This window comes from Lytechinus pictus, chromosome 11 (genome assembly GCF_037042905.1).
Source record: "Lytechinus pictus isolate F3 Inbred chromosome 11, Lp3.0, whole genome shotgun sequence".
NCBI classification, from domain to species: domain Eukaryota; kingdom Metazoa; phylum Echinodermata; class Echinoidea; order Temnopleuroida; family Toxopneustidae; genus Lytechinus; species Lytechinus pictus.
In genome coordinates, this window is record NC_087255.1 from 26297135 (window position 1) to 26318750 (window position 21616).

The window sequence follows — 21616 nt, forward strand, 5'->3', positions numbered from 1 at the left end:
TACTTCAATGGTAACACCGTCTAATACAATTGAATCTGGTTGTGGGGGAGCAATTCTGAAATCAAAAATAAGTTCTTTACACTTAGATGGGTTTATGAAGAGGTGGTTGTTTTTACACCACCTTGAGAAGCGTTCAATACTTCTGTGATAACTATCATCATCAGTTTCACTTTTCATCAGGCCTAGAATTACTGTGTCATCAGCGTATTTTAGTATTGTTACATTTCCGTCATTTGAGTTACAATCATTAGTATACAAGATATACATGAGTGCTGATAAGACGCATCCTTGGGGGGCACCTGTATTTACTATAATCTCATCAGACATAGTATTCTGAACTCGAACACATTGGGTTCTAAATGTTAAAAATTCTACTAGCCAAAGTACAATTTTAGGGTGAAGGTTAAATTCATTCAGTTTATCAACAAGAATGTGTGTCTGTATCGTATTGAAAGCCGAAGAAAAATCTACGAAAAGGGCCCTAGAATAACACCTCAGTTTGTCTGTATGTTGAGCTATTTCATGTACTAATGTCAGCACAGCGTCCGTAACTGATTTCTTCGGTTGGTAGGCAAACTGATGTAAATCTATAACAGGGGAAACTACTGGGAGGATGAGTTTCATTATGATCCTCTCAAAACATTTCATCACTATCGATGTCAGGGCAACAGGTCGGTAGTCATTTAATTCAGACGCTTTGTTTGTTTTGGGGACTGGTATAACTTGCTTTCTTCCAACAACTAGGTAAGTCACCTTTTAGAAGCGAGTGTTCAAAGAGGTTCGCGTAGGGGATGGCTAATTGGTGAGCACAATATTTAATAATCTTTCCCGGGATATGATCTGGCCCCATTGCCTTGCGGGGGTTAACACGGCGAAAAACGTTAATGACCTGTTGAATGCTTATTTCATGAATGTGCGGTAAGGCAGGTACCGTACGTAACACGTACATGTGACCCTTTTTATTGTGTATCTTTATCACTCTTCTTGCCCCTATCATTATGAGAGAAAATGATATCAATAGTCCGTTTTTGTATATTGCTTTGTAGGCTTCAACCATTATTACCCCAGTCATCAGATATTTGATTGCCCGCACAATATGTATGCACTTTCTCCACTTGCTTGGAATCAAACCACGTTTCATATTTTAATCATTAATCTTTCTTTACACAGGATGAGAGTAGCTCGTGTAGAAAGCTTTGTCGATGCATTGAAGAGACTACACTCTGATTTCAATTGGCCCCTTCCTGTCATTGGAAACCCCTTGAGTTCAAAGAGCTGTAAGTACACCTACATTCATCTCAAGTCCATACTCTCTAGAGAATTCTCTACCATGTCTATGAATGTTTTTGTAATTTGCAGAAAGGGTTGTGCTTGTGCTCTGCTTCGTACTGAACTTGATGATATAAAGATTTCTAAGATTATATTAAAAAAGATGTCATCTAAATTCTGATTCTAGACATGTATTCCTCACTGCACTCTGGTTACATACTTTTATGTCAATCAATTAATTTCACTTTTTCCCCAATTTTCTTGGTTGTAATTTATTGAAAACTCTGAAAATTGAATGTAGTTAGATGATGAGGTCCTTTCATATTTTTTTCAAGAGCAATTCTATGAAAATTCTAAAAAAGGAAGGAAATGTAATAAAACTTCTTTTTGTCCATTTAAACATCAGTTTCACTGTATGTTTCTTAGTGATTTTAGTGGGGGGATGCTTGTTAATCACATCAGTGTGTGAACTTAGACAGATAATGTGGAGACATTTTATAAAAACTGAAATACAGGTGATTACTAAAGCAGGTTTGACTGTATTTGATCTTATCTCTCTGTTTCTTTACAGTGCAAAGGACATCCACTCCAACGGGTACCCTCAACGGGATGCACCCCCATACGGAGTCCCCGACCTCCCCTGTGGACCTTATCCCCACCACCAAGTTTGCAGGTATCGGCAGTATACCCCCTAAGCCTGCCACGCCCACCCCCATAGGAAACAGACCAATCAACGGTAATCACCCTGCTGGTGGGCTAACCCTCAAGTTCTCCAGGACTCAGAGCATGCTGTCTGAAAGCACTGGCAGTGATACGAGGACCGAGGAGGCTGTCCTTAAACACCCGTCGGCAAAAGGTAAATCTTCTAGATGTATTTGAGGGTAACTGTCGCAAGTTGTTTATGTCTAATTTAGGATACAGACACAAAGCACACCATTGTTTAGTCTTGTGTAAGATAAGAAAAATATTGCATTTTAAAGCTTTGCTTGAATATTTCTGTTAATATAATATCTTTCAATATTTTATTGTATGAATTCATTTTCACCCAATAATGTAGAGCATATTTGGAAACCTTATGGAATTTGTAAAGTAATTGTTATTTTGCATGAGTTTCAGGCCTCATGATCAAAGTTAAAGGTCAATTAGGGTGAAAGAACTTTGATCATCGTGTGGTATCAAAATAAAAAAAACTCAAGCAAGGTTATGACTTTAAATTTTCAAGATAATATTGCAAGATTGCCAGAGGCATTCCACTTGTCTCTACCATGAGCATAGTATTATTAACTTCCTAGTAGCTAGATTTTCAACTACTTTGTGAGTTGAAATGACTACATTCTACAGTTGATGATTATAAGTTATACATATCATGTTGACTCCCCCCCCCCTCCTCTACCAAATGATCTAGCTTTAAGAATCTCCTTTAACAATAAAAGGACATGATATAGTATTCTAATAACATGATCTATGTGTCCTCTAGGTTCTGATGAAACCAGTGTTGGTACAACAGAAGCCTCAGAGGGAAGCCTCCTGGGAGAAGGAGACAACAATCTTGATGATAGCTTCTGGTCAAACAACGTCACAGTAGATGAACTAGAACAGTTCTTCAAGGAAGTCATTTGGCATGGACCAAAACAATCAGAGAGAGAACTCAGGTAATTGCATTTCCATATTGGTCTGAACCTGGTAGCATTAGGGCTGTTCCTGTTACCAAGGTGGCAGCTCTTCATTTCGATTTCAAAGCTGATATTTCACACAACTATGTTGTGTCTATAACAACTGTAGGCTTACATGATTTTTATAGACATTTACTATTTTTGATGAGGTAAAGAATTAAAAGTCGCTTTGTCCATGTAAGCATAGTCTGATATTGTCCACAACACTGAATTCTTGGAGGACAAGTGAAATGTTTAAATTGGGTCTATGATAATTCTTATTAATCAGGACCCATTTAACACAAATTTTGTATTCATCATTGATTGCACATCATTATGAATGCAATAATTTATGAAAATTGGTCTTGTTACCAATTTTTGAGCTTTGCATTATTGGACCTGGGCTGTGAAGGTGAGGTAAATGTGAGGTTGAATTAATTCAATATTACTATCCAGAACCCTGGTGATACCAGCTAGCAGGACATTCATCCAGCAAATTACATTTATTGGATCACTTTTATTGCAGGTATCTTTTGAAGATAGTATTAGAAGCTAGCTGTCTGGAGTGGGGCCTCCTCATCTCCATCATCCTCAGGGACAGAGCAGCGTTGAGTCAAGTGGTGAACATAGCTAGCCTTGGGGAAATCCCCATGGATGTCATTGCTAGGATGAGGGAAGGTCTTTCCTTCCTGGAGCTCTGGGCTGATTCGGAATGGTGAGACAATTTTTCTTCCAACTCTACCAGTTTATATTCTTACCCACCTCTGCCGCCTTTTTCCTTGTAAAATGAGAACTGTTAATTCTTATGCACTGCCAATTTTTTTTTGAGGGGGGCAGCACTGTTTGTGTGCTCCAAATTTGCCCTTCTCTTCTTCAAACCCTAAGCAGTTACATAGATCCCTGGCTTTTCCACCTATTAATATTATATAAATGATAACTGTCATGAACTGCTGTCTAGGAGGTCCTATTTTAAACAGGTTCCCCAATGCCCAACCCCCCCCCCAAAACAAAAACAAAAAAAGGGGGAGGATAAAGGTCATCAGATTGTGACCCTGGATATTGTTTTCCCTCTGCATGTCTTCAAATTGTTATTGTGATGAGTTATTTTTATATTAACAATATCTGGTGATATCCCCTTTTCAGCCCTGGTTACAAGCCCCTCCTCATGGCAATGAAGCCCCAAGCCAGCGTCCTAGCTGAGGTAGTAGAGAGGGCACCATCACCAACCCGGTCAAGGTCCTCATCTGCCTCGGAACACTCCCTGAATGAGTCCAAGAAGCACAGTTCAAGGGGAAGCATGGGAGAACCTGAGCCATGCGATGACGAGGTCTTTGAAGAAGTGGAGGAAGAGGAAGAGAAGGAGGAGTCGGCGTGTGTTATATCATGACCCAGGCATGGATGAAGGGAATGGAAGTTGGGAGATAAAGCCATTCCAGAGACAGATCCTCAGGATGTGAAAAGCGATGTATTCATCACAGGTTTGAAGAGAATGCATATTCAGGGTATGCACAAGCTTGTCAGAGGGACTTCCATCAAGACTTGCACAGCTTATTTTTCTGCAGGAAAATATGTGAATGGGACTAAACCAAGATTTTGAGGTTTTCTCCTGTATTTCATAAATTTTTAAGAAAGTGATGACTTTGAAGAGGCGTATCTTCAATGCCTATTTTCAGGGAAAGACTCAAGCTTGCGGTAGTCAGGCGTTTGAACACGTCTTTCAGTGTTGGTGAAAGACATCGTTCGCGGGGATAGAGTGTTACAGGATAAGATGTGAGGTTTGACGGCAACAGTAACTCATCTCGAATCTCCATTGTGTCTTTGACAAAATTCTTATATCGGAGGAGAAAACTTGAATTGCTACTGTGAAAGAAACGGCTCTTCAATTGTCAGATAGCTGTGTAGATCTGTTTAATCACAATGGAGGAGATATGGAAACCACAACTCAGTGTAGGTTCATATCGAGTATTACAAAGATGGCTGTATCATGATAATGCAAAGGACCAAATTTATGCAGACAATTAGGAGCAAACTTCCGTTTTCCATTGTGTGAAAATCATATTTGATATTGTGCTGTTGAGGACTGGTGGGTTATTTATTTGAAATTACATATACTTAAAATACTATAGTGGCATTATTTTATTCATTGAATGTATTTCCACTTCCTGTAGAGAGTCATCTTATTTTTGGATGTATATGACAATGCTTTTCCTAGAATTAATTCATTATCAGTCTTACAATTGCATAAGAAACAGATGTTTTGAAGAATAGAGAAAAGTCAGATACATTAACCTGTTGGAGACTAAGTCCCGATATATGCAGTCTGGAGTCTGTGGAATGTGTTATTGTGAAATCATTCAGTCTCCAAAAGGTTAAAGCATTAGGAATTAAATCATAAAATCTCTTGAACTATTACATTTTAGGGCTGAAATCACATCGCTCTTTAGAAAAATATGAATAGGATCAAACAAATACTCTTTTTCAGGGTTTGCTCCAATTTCTCATCAATTTCAGAGAATGTGATATCCTTAAGAGGCAAATTTTCAAAAGAAATTTGCTTTGCACAGATTCAATGTGAAAATTCAAACAATTATGTTTAACCCCCTTCTATAACTTCACTGTGATGTGGTAGGTTTATTGTTTAGAAGTGAGGCGTTGAACTTGCAAGGAGCACCTGGGTTCCGCAACACAAAGCTTAGCAATTGATTACAAAACAACTTTTAAACAGTTGATTGCATTGACCACAACCAGTGGTACAGTAATTCATTTAGTTTTGCACTACAGGGCTGAGGTAAAGATTGTGTGATTGCAGCTTGCCAGTATTTTAATTATAAGTTTCCTAGCACTGTAGCACAAAAATCTCATCGAGTTCTTTACAAAAATGACCATATTCGATGTGAGTAGTTGAAAGGACAATAAGTGGGATGTTCTGGGTGTAGTATTCTGTTTACCTTTATTACCTATGATTTAGGAATCTTCATTTTGACCATCCTGAACTCTTGTTTGGATATGATATTATGATTTTCCTATTTTTATCAATAATTTACTACACCCAGATTCCTACAGGCAGTGCAGTGTCTTTCATATGTTTAAGCAGATTAATACATATTTTCAGTGAGAAACCGGCAGTCTGGTGTAGGCAAATTTGTCCCGGGGGGGGGGGGGGATGTGAAGCAGCATATTTTTGTATGCCTTTATACTCTCAAACTTGCCCTACCCTACCCTCCCTCTGCAAGTAGGTTGATCAATCTTCCCTCTTTCCTTGGATATCTAATCATACCATAGATGATGTGTCTTATCAGCTTTTCTCATGAAACATCACCAAAAATTTGACCAAATTATTATTGTTTATAATACTATTTCTCGTCGGGAATCCACCAATTTGCATCGTTATTCAGGGTGACAATAAAACAATAGAGAGACTTTTTTGTGTAGAACATCTCTCTATCCTATACAGGGTATTCTAATTCATCAAGGGTATTTGCAAAGGGTCTGTCTATCTGCCTTTGTTTATTGTCTTCATTGTAGTTAATGTTGTCTTCATATATTGCCTGAAGCACCCATTGTGGTTTATTAGGAATAACGTGCAAATGATGCCCTTATTCTTGTAATATACATGTATGAGGAATGTCCACCCAGATGACCAAATTCATATTGTCTTCATGTTCATTCAAGTGCATTAGATGTGGTTTTCTAAATGGAGTTTGAACGTAAGATGTAGTTTAAAATCTGTCAGTTTTCATTATGGGTGGTAATAGTCGGTTTGCATTCTTTGTTTATTTTCCTTATTATTATGTAATCGCTGTTCCTCATGTAACTTGTAAAGGTTTCCATGGCGAAGAAGAAGAGTGTTGTGATTTCATGGTTCACCATGTATTCTTTTGTGGACATTGTTGGTCCTGAAAAGGACCACCCAGCCTGAATGTTAGGTGGTTTGGGTGGTCCATATCAGGACCAACATCTGCCCACGAAAGCATACAACTACACTCTGCTGTTCCTCATGCTTTGCAAAAAAAACTCAGTCGGTTGTCATGGGCAATTTCATACCACTCGGGGGAGGGTTTCATCAACACATTTTGTCTGACGTCTGACAAGTTGTCACATCTGACAACTTTCCTTGGTTTTGATTGGCTGAGAGGCACTGTAACTGATCAATAAAACAAAACTTGTTGGGTAAAATGTCCGACAAGTCTTTTCATGAAACCCTTCCCTTCCCAGATGTTTACAATGTAACAGGTGTTGTCAGTCTTTTAGAATGGACTCAAGTTTTACTATCACCAGACCATCTGGTATGCTCTTTAAATCAAGGACACTATTCTGAGATCCATTTTATCTTCAAGATATTGTATTTTTTGTTTGAAATGAAATTGGTATTCTGAGATCACTTATCTCTCGGAAAAAAATACATTGAAAATTGGATCTAAAATGAAACCGTGCTTCATTGCAATTTCTGCCAATCAAACGTGTTTGCAGTGTTAACATGTATTTGCCTTGCTCTATCTGCATACTTAAGTGCTTGATCAAAGAACACCAACAGAAAAAAATATTACAATTTAGAAAACTTGGGACTATCTACATAAATTATTGTCTGCACTTTGCGACCTCCCATGAAAACTGTCAATTATTTTTCTGGCTTTAATATAAAATAAAACGTTGTTTCACTTAGCATTTCCATTATGGTTAAGCTTTCTGTTGTATTTGGCTGCCGTAGGTAAATCTTAGTTTTAGGATGAAAATTGCAGACAGAAAAAACAATTTTACTGGCTTTGCATGAATCTACAAGCTGTCACAAAACAGAACATGGGTTACACTCTTTCAACATGTCCAACATAATATATTTTTACTGGTGAAGGTGATAGGATAAACTATCACCCAGTTACTCTGGATCTAGCTATCATTCTAAAGGGGAACCTGAAAGACACTGATCAGAGCATTTTCATGATTTGGAGGAAGTGATAGTGTTTTGATGGCTTAAACATTTTAATCACAAATAAATGATTTTCAAATTGTTATCATTTGCAAATGCCAGATTACACCTGGGCCTCTGGAGCTTAGAGATTAGATACAATGAATATTTAGGATTGATTGTATTTGTGATACAAATTGTATTATTGATTGTATGTTTTATGTAATAGGCCCCTGTACTTGTTTGTCAGTATACAAATATGGACTGCGTATGAGGATGACTGTAAACCATCATTCCCGAGGTGTGTTCATACCAGCCCTTCTATCACCAGAGGCCTGGGCCGAGGGGTGTTAGACTGGCCGATACGAAAAGCATCGAGGGAGTGATGATTTCCATTGTCGTCCGAATACAGAGCAGTCCATATTTGCTTTATATACCTCATCGTTAATCACATAACTCTAGACCCAAAGGTGTCAACTTTAAAACCACTAGTGTAACCCTAATCTAATTTGATTTGCTAAATAACTTTGTAATTTAAATGAGCTGCTAGCTTTGCTGCTTTCCTGGGCAATTGATCCACCATATCCAGTGTGCCGTTGGCTGCGCTTACATGACCGAGGAGCAGCAGCACAGTAAAGCCCAGTCATTTAGCTCTAGTCAGCTAGATGTGCGTGTAGCAACACAACTTGTGGTCCTGCCCTCAGGGATTACAAGTAGTATCAGAGGGTTTGATAGAAGAAATAGGCAGAAAGTCAAACCCTGAGATGATTGATGGGCGGAGTAGCACCATGTCACATGATGCAACTTTGACCAATCAGTGATAACAATCTTAGTATGAGGTATACAATTGTCCTTATATCAGCATTTGTCTACCCATGTACTTACGTATATTTGGTACAACACTAATTTTTTAGACGCTGGGTTTGAGTCTCCACATTGTATTTGTTTCTACTGCACCCATTTCACACTTGCAAAAGTGTTCAATAATTTGAATAACATGTAATTTATGCATGAACAGTATTTATATTAACTGTATTTAAAATATTGTAAGGTATTATTTGTTCAATGTGAGCCAAGTCATATTTAGTACCTTAAAAGATTGCAATGTATATTTTTCAATAGTTGGCAGTATAGCAAATAATCTATAATTTATACATGTACATTTATGTATAGAAAGGGAATGGATAGAATTATGTGCTTGTAATTGAAATCCACAGTAAAATTAGAAATAATAATGTATTAGCGTTGTGTATTGTATTTTCTGTGTAAGCTTCAGTATATACTCATCTGTCATATGGCAGTCCTCACAAAGGTGCTAAGTGTTTGTTAAATATATATCTCTCATTGTTCCCCTCACAAAGTGGACATTTATATAATGTGTATAAAGTAATGAAGCATTGGTTATATATTTGTAAATACATTAGTGTAAAAAGTGTACAAAAAGGCATACTATGGACCATGATAAAAGAATAAAAGATTTTTACCTAACTTGCCATACAAATTGTGTGACTGTTGTGAATTTGTTATGTTGTTTTTATATAATAAAGTAATTTGATGGATGCGGGAAATTTGTCCACCTTGGATCTCCCACTGCAAGAACAAGAAATTCATTCCTATTCTGCCTTTCCCTTTCGCATGACGCAAAGAAGCTTTGATCTTCAATTTGGAGATAAAAGTGAGCATCGGATTAGACTTCTCTCTTTCAAAGTTTATGATCAATGACAGGTTGATGATTGATAGGATATTTTCTACGTATGGGAGGATCAAAGATTTCAGCTAAGAAGAAAAATTCGAAGTGGTCGGTAGGAAACCCATTACAAAATTATAGGCATGATAAAGTAATAGAATAAAATATATTGTGTGTGAATTTAAAGGGACGGGGGGGGGGGTGCTATCTAGTTATCAACAATGGCTAATCAAGCCCTTGCAATAAAAATAAAACATGAATGTTCTATTGTTTTGGCCTTATTTGTGTCATGGCCCAACTAAAAACATTCATCAAAGGAAGTGATTAATATATTTCCTCATCAGAATTCAGGATTTGAAGAATTGCAATTAATTTGTTTCCCCATAACTTATTAAATGCACCTGCATAATATAAGACAGGAATTGGTGAATTGACTTATGTACTCTTGATGAAAATAAACACTATTTCAAAAACTATAATGGAAATATCCACTCTCCCTTGCACTGCCCAGCTGTGAGCTTTGAGTGAACTAGTACTGAATTGCTCCTCTAATATTAAATAGATTATTTGTTGTTTAACTTGCCAGTTTCATTACTGTTTGATTTGAAATATAAAGGTATACATATAAGCCTACCCCCCCCCAAAAAAAAAATGAATATCAACGGAATTCAAAACTCTCTAGATAAGTGGTCAAATACATATACTTTAAACAAATCTCAATCACAAATATACTTTTTCACTATTTTTTATTATTTTAAGAATACTGAAAAAGGTTCTTCTTGACATTATTAAAAGCACCGACTGAATGCTTGTCAATTGATTTCCAGACATAGCAACATGCAAATGGATAAAAATTGAATTCCAAGTATTGTAGTTTATTTATTACTAACACTAACAATTCATAGGAAAACCTTGTTACTAGATTCACAGGAAAGTTAGCACAAATTTGAACACTCAGTAAACATGCTTTTGGTTTGGTTTGGTTCTATTTACCGTATCAAAATCACAGCAAAATACATTGTACAACATATTAAGGGGGTATTCAGACACTAGAAGTAAACAGAGTGTTTTTGTCAACTTTGATGGTAATGGATACTGCTTACGTCATAATGAGTTAACTTATTGCATTTCCACGCTTTGTCTATTGTGATTTTCAGTTGTCCAATATTCAGTGTATTTGGAGGGTAATGGTCTGCGGATAGGGGGTGTACTGTAATCCCATACATTGACATTATTTTGTGATCAGGCCTGTTGAACCGTGGGCAGGCCGATGATAATCACTTTTAAGTATTGACTATGGTAGTTCTAATCAGTTCCCTGGTATAATCTTTGACACCCGGAAGCATGACACGCTTGGAAACTAGTTTGGAAACTAGAGCAACATTCGATCGGAGTCGCCAGAATTATTTTGCACCCATTATGACAGGATTTCCCCTTGGAAATACATGTACATGTACGTCTGTGTGTAGCGTGTGGCATACAGAAGGTTGTTACGTAATCAAGAACTTTCTTATTACTCCCACCATATCGCGAGTAAATGTTGAACTCGGAGTGTCGGCCCTGTCTGCGAAGAATTCAAGGAAATAATATGGTTTGTTAAAGCTCGCTGCATCGATGTCATACATGCCTTCGATGAGGTACAAGAGTTCACTATTTGTGATGTCGTTCTGGAGCATATAGATGGAACTTAACTCTCTCAACTTGGAGTTTAATCAACGTCGTGGATTGTGAAAGATTGTTCTTGAATATTGCTGCACCAAGATTGTTGTGTTGGTAATAGATTGGCCAGCTTTAAACGGTGACGACGTGGGTGCATGCATAAAGAAATACTAATAGGCCTACACGCTCATCGAAAGACTTTTTGTTATTGTTTCGAGATTGCTGCATCCCCCCCCCCCACCAAAAAAAATAATGATAATAATAATAAATAAATAGGCTCACCCGAGGTAAAGGTTTTGTTACAAATCTTTGCTTGCTGGACAATCGGATATCATTCTTCATTTAGTCGACTGTATACCGTCGTGACTAAACTCAACCAAGATGTTTTACGGAATAACCATCTTTGTTCTGAATTTCATACAAATCGGTAAGCCCTACATGATATACATTCACATTCATTAATGTGATTTAAAACGATGAATGCATTCGTAATTCAAATTGTAATAGTGATATATATCATGTGCAATCCATTTCTATTTGATATTAAGTGAATGAATAAAGCAGAACTTACACTCTGAATAAACTTCTCCTCAAATTTGAATACAAACTTGGACTTTAAAGTTACTTGAGAAAAAAATAAGTGTCTTTTACTGTAAACGAATATAGTATTTTTCAAAAACAAAAATTTAACTTAGTGGCCCTTTATTTTCAATATAGATTGTGGCCCTATGATCGAGTATCCACTGTTTGAGATAGATTGCATTTAGAAAGAAGGTTCAGTGATCTATCATGTCTTCTGTAAATGTGGATACTTTTTTAATGACATGATCGACGCGTAAAACATATGTAGAGACTGTTATTAAGCTTTAACATGCTAGACAAATGGAGATTATCGGATCGAAAGACGATCATTATTTATCTATTTTTTATATTTTGTAAGACATCATATTCCGTTCCTCTCCATCTCTCTGTTTCTCCCCCCCCCCCACCCCTCTCCCTCTCTCTCTCTCCCACACGCAGTATCTAGCCAGCCATCGGCCGACCAATGGCATATTTTTGAAGATGCCCTATATCTTGTGGATAACGACACACGATTAAATTATGACCAGGCACAGTCGTACTGCCAAGAACTCGGAGGCAATCTCGCCCGGATAGATTCCGATGAGATACAGGTAATCTCTATGAAATTTGAAACTGGAAATGATTTGAAGGGACGTCATTTTTTTTCTCAATAAAAAAGGAGTATATCGTAGCAGTCGTACAAACAGAGATATATACATTACTCCTATTTCATGCAATTTCTTCTCCCGATGTCATTTTTTTCTGGATGGGGGGGGGGGTGCTTAAATAACCATAGTGGTTGATTAAATTAAGATGGTGCACTTTCCTCTTTTCTCATATTATAGGTAAACTTGATAATATCGTTTTCCATACAAGTGTTAAAAATACATATTAATTATAATCTAACCACTCGTGGACCCATCCTATAATGAACATGTAATTCCTGACCAATCCGTCTGCTTTAAGATTAAAGCATCGTCTATGTTTTTAGTTAAAGTTTCAATCGCGTAATAATATAATAGTATAAAAGTCTTTCAAAGCGTGTTTTAAGTATTTGATATGTTTTTCATTTCTTCCCCATACAGTCTTTCTTGACAGATATCGTTAGTCCAGGTTTCGTACCAACACGATGTTTCTTTATTGGTGCTAACGACATAGAAGACGAAGATGAATTTAAGTGGCAAGACGGGACCCAAGTCCGGTAAGACATCATGACGTCAAAGCAAGTTCAGAGTCGAGTCCATCTTTGTGAATCACAAATCGAATCCGTCTCGGACTCAACCTGTGGGTTGAATCATGGATCCTATACTAATGGGATCCATGGTTAAATCAACGGATTAATCCATGCATTTTGCAAAATGAATTCCGGCCATTGTGGTCTAATGTTTTAGAATCACCTCTGACTCAACCGTGGGTTAAATCATGGGTCGTACTAATTATTGGGATCCATGGTTAAATCAACGGATTAATCCATGCATTTTGCAAAATGAATTCCGGCCATTGTGGTCTAATGTTTTAGAATCACCTCTGACTCAACCGTGGGTTAAATCATGGGTCGTACTAATTATTGGGATCCATGGTTAAATCAACGGATTAATCCATGCATTTTGCAAAATGAATTCCGGCCATTGTGGTCTAATGTTTTAGAATCACCTCTGACTCAACCGTGGGTTAAATCATGTGTCGTACTAATTATTGGGATCCATGGTTAAATCAACGGATTAATCCATGCATTTTGCAAAATGAATTCCGGCCATTGTGGTCTAATGTTTTAGAATCACCTCTGACTCAACCGTGGGTTAAATCATGGGTCGTACTAATTATTGGGATCCATGGTTAAATCAACGGATTAATCCATGCATTTTGCAAAATGAATTCCAGCCATTGTGGTCTAAATGTTTTAGAATCACCTCTGACTCAACCGTGGGTTAAATCATGGGTCGTACTAATTATTGGGATCCATGGTTAAATCAACGGATTAATCCATGCATTTTGCAAAATGAATTCCAGCCATTGTGGTCTAAATGTTTTAGAATCACCTCTGACTCAACCGTGGGTTAAATCATGGGTCGTACTAATTATTGGGATCCATGGTTAAATCAACGGATTAATCCATGCATTTTGCAAAATGAATTCCAGCCATTGTGGTCTAAATGTTTTAGAATCACCTCTGACTCAACCGTGGGTTAAATCATGGGTCGTACTAATTATTGGGATCCATGGTTAAATCAACGGATTAATCCATGCATTTTGCAAAATGAATTCCAGCCATTGTGGTCTAATGTTTTAGAATCACCTCTGACTCAACCGTGGGTTAAATCATGGGTCGTACTAATTATTGGGATCCATGGTTAAATCAACGGATTAATCCATGCATTTTGCAAAATGAATTCCAGCCATTGTGGTCTAAATGTTTTAGAATCACCTCTGAGATACTTGAAAAATAATTACATAGTATTATGATAATATTTTAGATTCAGAAGATTTGGCAGGGGCGGTCAGTGGGTGATTTCAAGTCGGTGTTGGTGTTGGAAGCACAATGTGGATAATCCATATAACACAAAATTTACTTTTCAGGACCATCTTCACTTTGTGTTTGGTGTTATTTTCGTGTAAATATTGACCTAACACCAACATCAACACTGGTTTCAAAATCAACCATCGGTTGATGATTTTCCAAAGACAGAAAAAAGGGGGACGAAGGAAAAACGAAATTTGAGGAGCCAGATTCGATATGTTTGATTGTTTGTTGGTTAAATTTTAAGCACCTTTCATTGGGAACGCAAACAATTTTGTCTGTAGGTAATAGTCAAAATACCATATCGCCACCTTTATCAAATTTGTTTATTTCTGGAAAATTCCAAAGGAATTGTACAACAAAATAGAATCGATGACCTGTAACAATATGATTATACAACGGTTGGATAGCCCCATTTCAGAGCAATTGACTCAAATGGTCATGTTTTCTATTACTTTAGCTCGGTGGTTGGTTCCGAGGTCACTGGCGGAAATTCAAAACAATTCCTGAGATCCCAAAATTCATCGAAAAATATATGTATTGTTCAATATGTATGACATTACATGGACTGAGTCTGATAGTGAATAAAACTGCAAGGATCCCCACTATCGTAGCTTGATGGAGATAATGACAATGTTATTCATGGAAATATATGAATTCTCCAAACAACCCACAAGTAAGATAAAACCACATTCCATGTAATAGGCTAATGCCCTCGCAAATCATCCAGTATTTCGACTTAAAATGGTCGTGTGTGCTGACGGTCAGAAATATTTTTTCCTTTAATTATTTAAAACTTTAATTATTATTATTATTATTCTATTTGACTGACATTTGACTGACTCCGAGCAGAACAATATCAACTTTGTAAAATATATATTCATTTAACTCTTTATTGTTTATCAGAATTTTCGATTATTGTGTGGAAAGGTAATTGAAAAAGCCATTAATTATACTCTCCCTAAATACCTTATCATAACATATTTACTATCTTCTCTCGATTATATGTTCATTTTATGATTAGATATGATGGATGGTCACCTGGGCAGCCTGACGACACAGAAGGGAACCGAGATTGCGCCTGTCTATGGTCCTCCAAAAATCCCAGTAGACATGGGCAATGGGATGACACCAACTGCTTTAATCGTATGAACTTCATATGTCAGAAGAGACTGTGTGAGTCAAGTCTTTTCTAACCTATGGGTTAGGGTTGGGCGCGTACGTGTGGGTGTGTGTGAGTGAGGATGTGCGTATGTGTGCGTTCTTATGTGTAGAAGGTGCGTGTGGGTGTTGCTGGGTGTGTGTAGTGGTGAAGGCATGTGAATTTGTGGGCGTGTGGGTGATGGTCGGTATGTAGTGGTGAATGGGTGTGTGATGTGTATAGGTAGGTGGGTGAGGGTGGATGTGTGTGGGGGACTGTTGATATACGATTGGGGTTTCATATATTGTCGAAGCTTAGTATTGGTTATGATTTGAATTGTTTTTATTTGATGTGTTCCACCTTTTTCATCTTGCAATAGGCTAGTCAATTTTACATCAAAGGTTTATTACTAAGGATTATCCTTTGCTACAGATAATTTTACACTGACGAGTTCTCGGAGCAATCCAGGATCGGGCTATGTTACCTGCGCTGTCGACATCGTAGACGACAACGAAATCCTGCCACCCGATGATATCAGATTGTCAGTTGGAAAAACTTTGGCATCGACGAGATCGATTCCTTACTCATCGACGCGCGTCATTGGTCAATTTCGTGACAGTACGTTTGAAATAGACAATCTCGAAGAAGACGACATGATATTCTGTCATGTTGGGGACTTGTCAAGGAACACGACATCATTCTCAAGAATTCAATTTCTTCCGATTAATTTTTATGGTAATGACTCACTGATGTCTGATTGTAGATCGAAATGTTTAATGAAATTGACGATGAATAGGAAATTTGTCATAACTATTTTCTTATACTCCATCCATTCAACAAATGAATAAAAAAAGAGAAGCATTTGTGACATAGAAAGGCAACATGTGTTGTAATTTCCCATACGTCATACATTTGATGATTTCGTAGATTTCATAGATTCGGAGAAAACAAGGAAATTGAAACGAAAACATTTCCCACATCCATCCAGATAGTTTGCCTGAGAATACATACTCACTTAAACTTGATAGCTAATGCAAAAGAAGTTACATTACATGTGGCCCGATTCTTATTTGCTCCTATTGATCGTTTAAGGTCTACCGCGCCATAACGATTTAATGACTGTTCCACCCTGACAGCTCTACCCGGACTGACGTTCTCTCCAGCTGTGGACGACATCGGTTCAACCTCCCTCACTGTCACCTGGAGCTCCTGGATACCATGTCTTGATACCGGTGAAGGGCCAGTGGTCAGTTACCTGGTCTACGTACAAACAACGGGTAAAGAATTGATAAATGCTGGTGAGGTCGACTCGGATGAGGGAGAGGGCGCACTTCATGGAACAATGGAGCTCGCTTTGACTGAATTGGAACCAGGAACTGAATACAATATCAGTGTTTCTGCTGTCAGAGAAGGTGTTGGTGGAGAGGGACCGAGGAGTCCATTTGTGTCTGTTACGACGAGCATTGGTAGGTGAATATTACACTTTATTGTCTCTTTTATCCTTTTCTTACTTCGGTATTTAAAACGTCGACTAAGTCGTTGCCCGTCTGCATTGTTCAATAGAAAGATTTGACTATTTATTCAAACAAGAGATAGTTTGATATGTTTTGGTGATTTCAAGTTGGCTTTTATTGATATCAATTATTTCTTAAATATGTTTGAACGTATCTTAGCTGAAGATCATTCTGAAGTAGGAGCTAGTAGAGTGGAGGTGACAGCAACATGAAAACAAGTAAAAAAATAATACTTTTTAAAATATCCCAAAAGCAACCTTAAAAGCAATAGAAACTAAATGTTTCCTAAAGTAACATAAACACTTGAAGAAGATCTACATGCCTTGTTGAATGATCATTTACACGATGAGACCAGGCTTTATTGTAACAAGGAGCTAGTTAGGTACACCTAAAATAGCGTTACAAAATTAATTGAATACATTAATTTTTTGTGATTTCTATCTGATCTTTTGAAATTTCAGTAAGCGCACGTCGTTCTGCGATATTAGAAAACGGGATTCTGCCGTGGATATTCTTTGGAGTGTCATTAGCGGGAAATGTATTACTATTGGTCGTCATCATTAAATTATGGTAAGTTTTCAAATGAAACGAGAAATTTTCGGTTTAGAAGATGCATTCTATCATAATCCCGATAGTTAGTTATTTTTTAATTTCTGATTTGCGAGATTTTTTTTATGTATCCCTCTTGTTTTCATCCGTAGCAGGAGACGAAAGAAGGAACCTTTCCAAACAAGAAGTCTTAAAGGTGTACGTACCACTCCATCAGGCAGTGTGCCCAACGATGACCAATATGAGGTCCCCCGGGCCCGAGGGGACGGCGAGGATCACCTGTATGAAGGGCTTCGGAGAAAAAGCAGTAAATACAGCGAGGCAGAGGGTTACATAAGCATGGACGGTCCAGACAGAGTCGAGTATGTTAATACGATCATGTGACATTAAGGTGCTCTTATATGTACCTTTCAACGCAGTACTTGATTGCATTTGAGCAAGGAGAAGCTCCTTGATTTGAGCAAGGAGGCGGGGCTGTTTTGAGGAACAAGTTAACTGAAAGAATGCATTACAATATCAAACTTCATTTTGTCAATGACCCAACCAATTTCTTTTGCGAATTCATTTATATTGTATTCTTATGAGTTCACTTTTAGTTGGAAGTAGGCCTAGATTGTGACGAAGGCTAATCCAGGCAGCGGTAGTCCAAGTTGTGGTGCTTTCCAGTGGATACTGGATAAGTGTCCGGATTGCCATTCACGAATTCAGGGCTTATAATACGATTCGGCTTTTTGTTTAGGATACGAACTACAAACGAACATGACAAACACGACACGCGATAATTATATCCAAGTTGTTTAGTTTAATTATTATTATTATTATTATTATTATTATTATTATTATTATTTGTTTGGCGTCACCTGTGCCTGGGAGGCGAAAAGCGAACTGAATCACTATGACCCGCAGGCAGGGGCGTCGATCCGTTTTTCAGATTGGGGGGGCAAAATCATAAATCAACGTTCCAAAGGCGTTCGATCACACAAAATGAACAAACCACCCCCCACACACATAGGCCTATATATATATATATATAGGCCTACATATATATATATATATATATACAATGCGTCCCAGAAAAAACGAAACCGAGATTTAGCGATGATTTATCATAACTTAATCACAAATAAAATAGACAAATGACCTACTAATGTAAAGCTTAGAATCTCCTCTTTCATCTGATATTACTTAGATTATTCCTCATTCACGCATGAGTGAGCAAAAACAATTTGAAGGAAGGATACCAAAAACTCATTTGGCGGGGGGTATCTGAATTTCAAAAAGAAAATCACATGTCTTAAAAGTTTAATATCTGCTCTTTAATTTGATACCTCAATTACAGAAAATGGTCAAGAAATAACAAAGTTCTGCTTATTTGAAATAAGGCTTGAATTTCCATAATTTCATTAAATAAACTGTTTTCACCGGTTTCCAACAGAAGCTATCGCATGGTTAACAAAAGACTTAATGCATGGCTAATCGTAAACAAAACGGAGTGTCGAGTGAGTTTGAACGCTAGCATGTAAAACCTCTTCATTTTATGAAATTATTGAAATTCAAGCCTTATTTCAAATAACCAGAACTTTGTTATTTCTTGACCATTTTCTGTAATTGAGGTATCAAATTAAAGAGCAGATATTGAACTTTTTAAAAACGTGGTTTTCTTTTTGAAAGCCAGATACAACCCGCCAAATGACTTTTTGGTATCCCCTCTTCAAATTGTTTTTGCTCACTCATGCGTGAATGAGAAATAATCTAAGTAATATCAGATGAAAGAGGAGATTCTAAGCTTTACATTGGTAGGTCATGTGTCTCTTTTATTTGTGATTAAGTTATGATAAATCATCGCTAAATCTCGGTTTCGTTTTTTCTGGGACGCACTGTATATATATGTACATGATTAATGAGAAAGAGACACATATCTCACCAACAAATTAATATGCGAGCGCGAAGCGCGAGCTGAATTTTTTTAGTATACTGACCTGGAAACGGGAAAAAGGTACCTGTTTAGGACTTTTTGTAGTAACTCATGAGGACGACATGTATCCCACTAACAGATAATGAGAGTGCCGAGAGCGAGCTGAAATTTATTTATATTCTGACCTGAAAGCTTGATATTCTAAGCGTTTTGAGTACCAATAATTAAGATGGGTATTTAAATGAACAATAGATGCGAAGCGCGAGCTGAAAATTTTGACATTTCTAACTGAAAAAATGACAGTTTAATGGACGTTTTTAATAAAGAACAAGATATATATCCAACAAAAGATTGTTGCAAATCGAAGCAGGAGTTCTTTTGAGGTTAAGAACTGAAAAGGGGACAATTTCACCTATTTAATAACGAAAAGTATGGGTTTTTGCTACAAAAATGATGCGAGCGCGAAGCGCGAGCTGAAAATTTTTATATTCCAATTTGAAAAGCAGACATTTTGAGCACGATTTTAGATAAAGAACGAGTTGCGTATTTCAATCTCGCTTGCTGATTTCTGTGTAACATTATAATCTCATTATTTTATTTTTGCACATGCGGAATTATTGGGGGGGCAAAACGATATGTTTGCCCCCCCCCCAATATTTTCATTGGTGGGGCGATCGCCCCCTCTGCCCCCCCAGGATCGACGCCTCTGGCCACAGGTCTCTCCTCCCGATATAACTGATTGGGGGGAATGCAGGTGGACCACTACACCAGTAATCGCAGTAATACAGAATTATCAGGGAATTTGCAGTAAACCATTGGTTACCATCTTTTACAATGAAACTTTAATAGGATAATTCAAAAGATATGGAGTCTTTGGCTGGGCTCTAACCTTGCATGACTAATTTTTTTATCAAATGAAAATGGGCTTCTTTATAATCATATAATAATAGCAGGGCCCGCTGGGAGAACAGTTTTCGGAACTGAAGTGGCTACCCTAGGTAAATATACCGTTATCATTAGTAAGATTCAGCTCTTGCTATTTGTTTCGCATTTTCCCAATTTCCCTTCCATGGTGCCAAGCCTGTGTAGACTATGAAGAAAATATTTCAATAACGTTTTCAGCGAGATATCATTAACTAGTTCATCAGGACCCATCGCAGCTTGACTAGTTGGATAATTTTTGAAAGTTCAAGTCCACTCCAATAAAATGTCTAGCTCAATAAATAGAGAACTGTCAAACAAACACGGCAATGAACATTACTTTCAAATCGGATGTAATAATATAAAACAGTTTTTAAAGTTTATATTTTCGCAAAATTTGCACAACAGTGCTTTTTGCATCGTAGGCAATGCACTTATGAGGATGGGGGCAATAATGTTAAAATACTCGCTGTTTTTTTTTTTGTATTTCGTTGTTTGAAATATTCACATTTTCCTCAAAGTTAATTCCTTATGGAAAATTTTACGTCATCATTATTCAGCCATTGTTATGTTTAATTCAGGGATTCATTCACGAAGGTTTGTACTGACTTTTGATCTTTAGGATTATTGTACATGGTAATAAAATAATAGATCAATGGAAACAGAGAGAGGCCAGAGAATCAATCGCTGTTATGATTATGAAAATTGTTTCTTACAGCTTGGTATCGTATTTTCTTTTGTTGTTGTTGTTGTTACTGTATTCACACCATATCTATTTATCATTAATCATTGATTCCTATCTTATTTAGAAGATCTAATGTTAATTTTGTAACATAAAATCTTTGCATCATAATAAAAACATAAGTGCGTTAACATCGCACCAACGAACAATAATAAATAGTAATAATCATTGCTTTATCATCCTATAGTCATCTTAAATTTGAGCATGCATTGATATTCATACTTTTACATATTGATACGTTGTATTTGTTAATATTTTGGAAATAAAAACAGACATGCAAAACGTTTTACAATAGCCTGATGGTGATTAATGTATACTTAAATCAGATCAAAGCAAATGTAAACTCCCATTTGAATCCCAAAATATTGTCGTTTGACGGCAATAATTGCAGTGAAGTGTGATCCTTAGTGACCATGGTAACTATATAGTTGATTTGGTAAATTTTGCAGCTCTTCGAGTCAAAGCCGGGAGTCAAAGAAGAGGAATGTAGAACTTATAAAATGGTTTTTGTGTTAGAATGTGTGTTGTATTGATTAGGGTGTGTGTTAGGAGAGGAATACGTATGGGTTTGGGGTGCGTTCGCGA

General features: G+C 37.1%; 2 protein-coding genes across 6 annotated transcripts in view; both read left to right on the forward strand.

Annotated features, from left to right (window-relative positions):
* LOC129272047 (guanine nucleotide exchange factor subunit RIC1-like) overlaps nucleotides 1–9319 on the forward strand; it is a 63682-nt gene extending 54363 nt beyond the window's left edge. For both annotated transcript variants that reach the window (XM_064106228.1, XM_064106229.1), the window contains exons 28-32: nucleotides 1171–1277; nucleotides 1841–2125; nucleotides 2747–2921; nucleotides 3448–3636; nucleotides 4065–9319. In XM_064106228.1, the coding sequence (XP_063962298.1) occupies nucleotides 1171–1277; nucleotides 1841–2125; nucleotides 2747–2921; nucleotides 3448–3636; nucleotides 4065–4308 (1000 nt within the window). In that variant the 3' untranslated portion in view covers nucleotides 4309–9319. The remainder of the gene's footprint in view (nucleotides 1–1170; nucleotides 1278–1840; nucleotides 2126–2746; nucleotides 2922–3447; nucleotides 3637–4064) is intronic.
* Nucleotides 9320–10727: 1408 nt separating this feature from the next.
* Nucleotides 10728–21317, forward strand: LOC129271085 (uncharacterized). Of its 4 annotated transcripts, none has more exons than XM_064106232.1 (8): nucleotides 10728–11597; nucleotides 12191–12342; nucleotides 12817–12932; nucleotides 15274–15425; nucleotides 15823–16125; nucleotides 16527–16860; nucleotides 17366–17474; nucleotides 17609–17690. In XM_064106232.1, the coding sequence occupies exons 1-7, from the start codon at nucleotides 11552–11554 to the stop codon at nucleotides 17466–17468; spliced, it is 1206 nt and encodes a 401-aa protein (XP_063962302.1). In that variant the 5' UTR covers nucleotides 10728–11551; the 3' UTR covers nucleotides 17469–17474; nucleotides 17609–17690. The 4 variants fall into 4 exon arrangements, with proteins under 4 accessions (XP_063962302.1, XP_063962301.1, XP_054764417.2 ...); XM_064106231.1 differs by having other exon boundaries at nucleotides 10730–11597; nucleotides 17606–17694; XM_054908442.2 differs by having other exon boundaries at nucleotides 10731–11597; nucleotides 16527–16856; nucleotides 17609–21317.
* The last annotated feature ends 299 nt before the right edge of the window (nucleotides 21318–21616 follow it).

What these genes read in the sequence shown, in the direction of transcription:
- LOC129271085 (XM_054908441.2), top strand. Translation starts at nt 11,552, where the DNA reads ATGTTTTACGGAATAACCATCTTTGTTCTGAATTTCATACAAATCG. An exon ending in TAGATTCCGATGAGATACAG is followed by an intron (nt 12,343 to 12,816) that starts GTAATCTCTATG and finishes TTCCCCATACAG; the next exon opens with TCTTTCTTGACAGATATCGT. An exon ending in GTCGTCATCATTAAATTATG is followed by an intron (nt 17,475 to 17,605) that starts GTAAGTTTTCAA and finishes TTTCATCCGTAG; the next exon opens with CAGGAGACGAAAGAAGGAAC.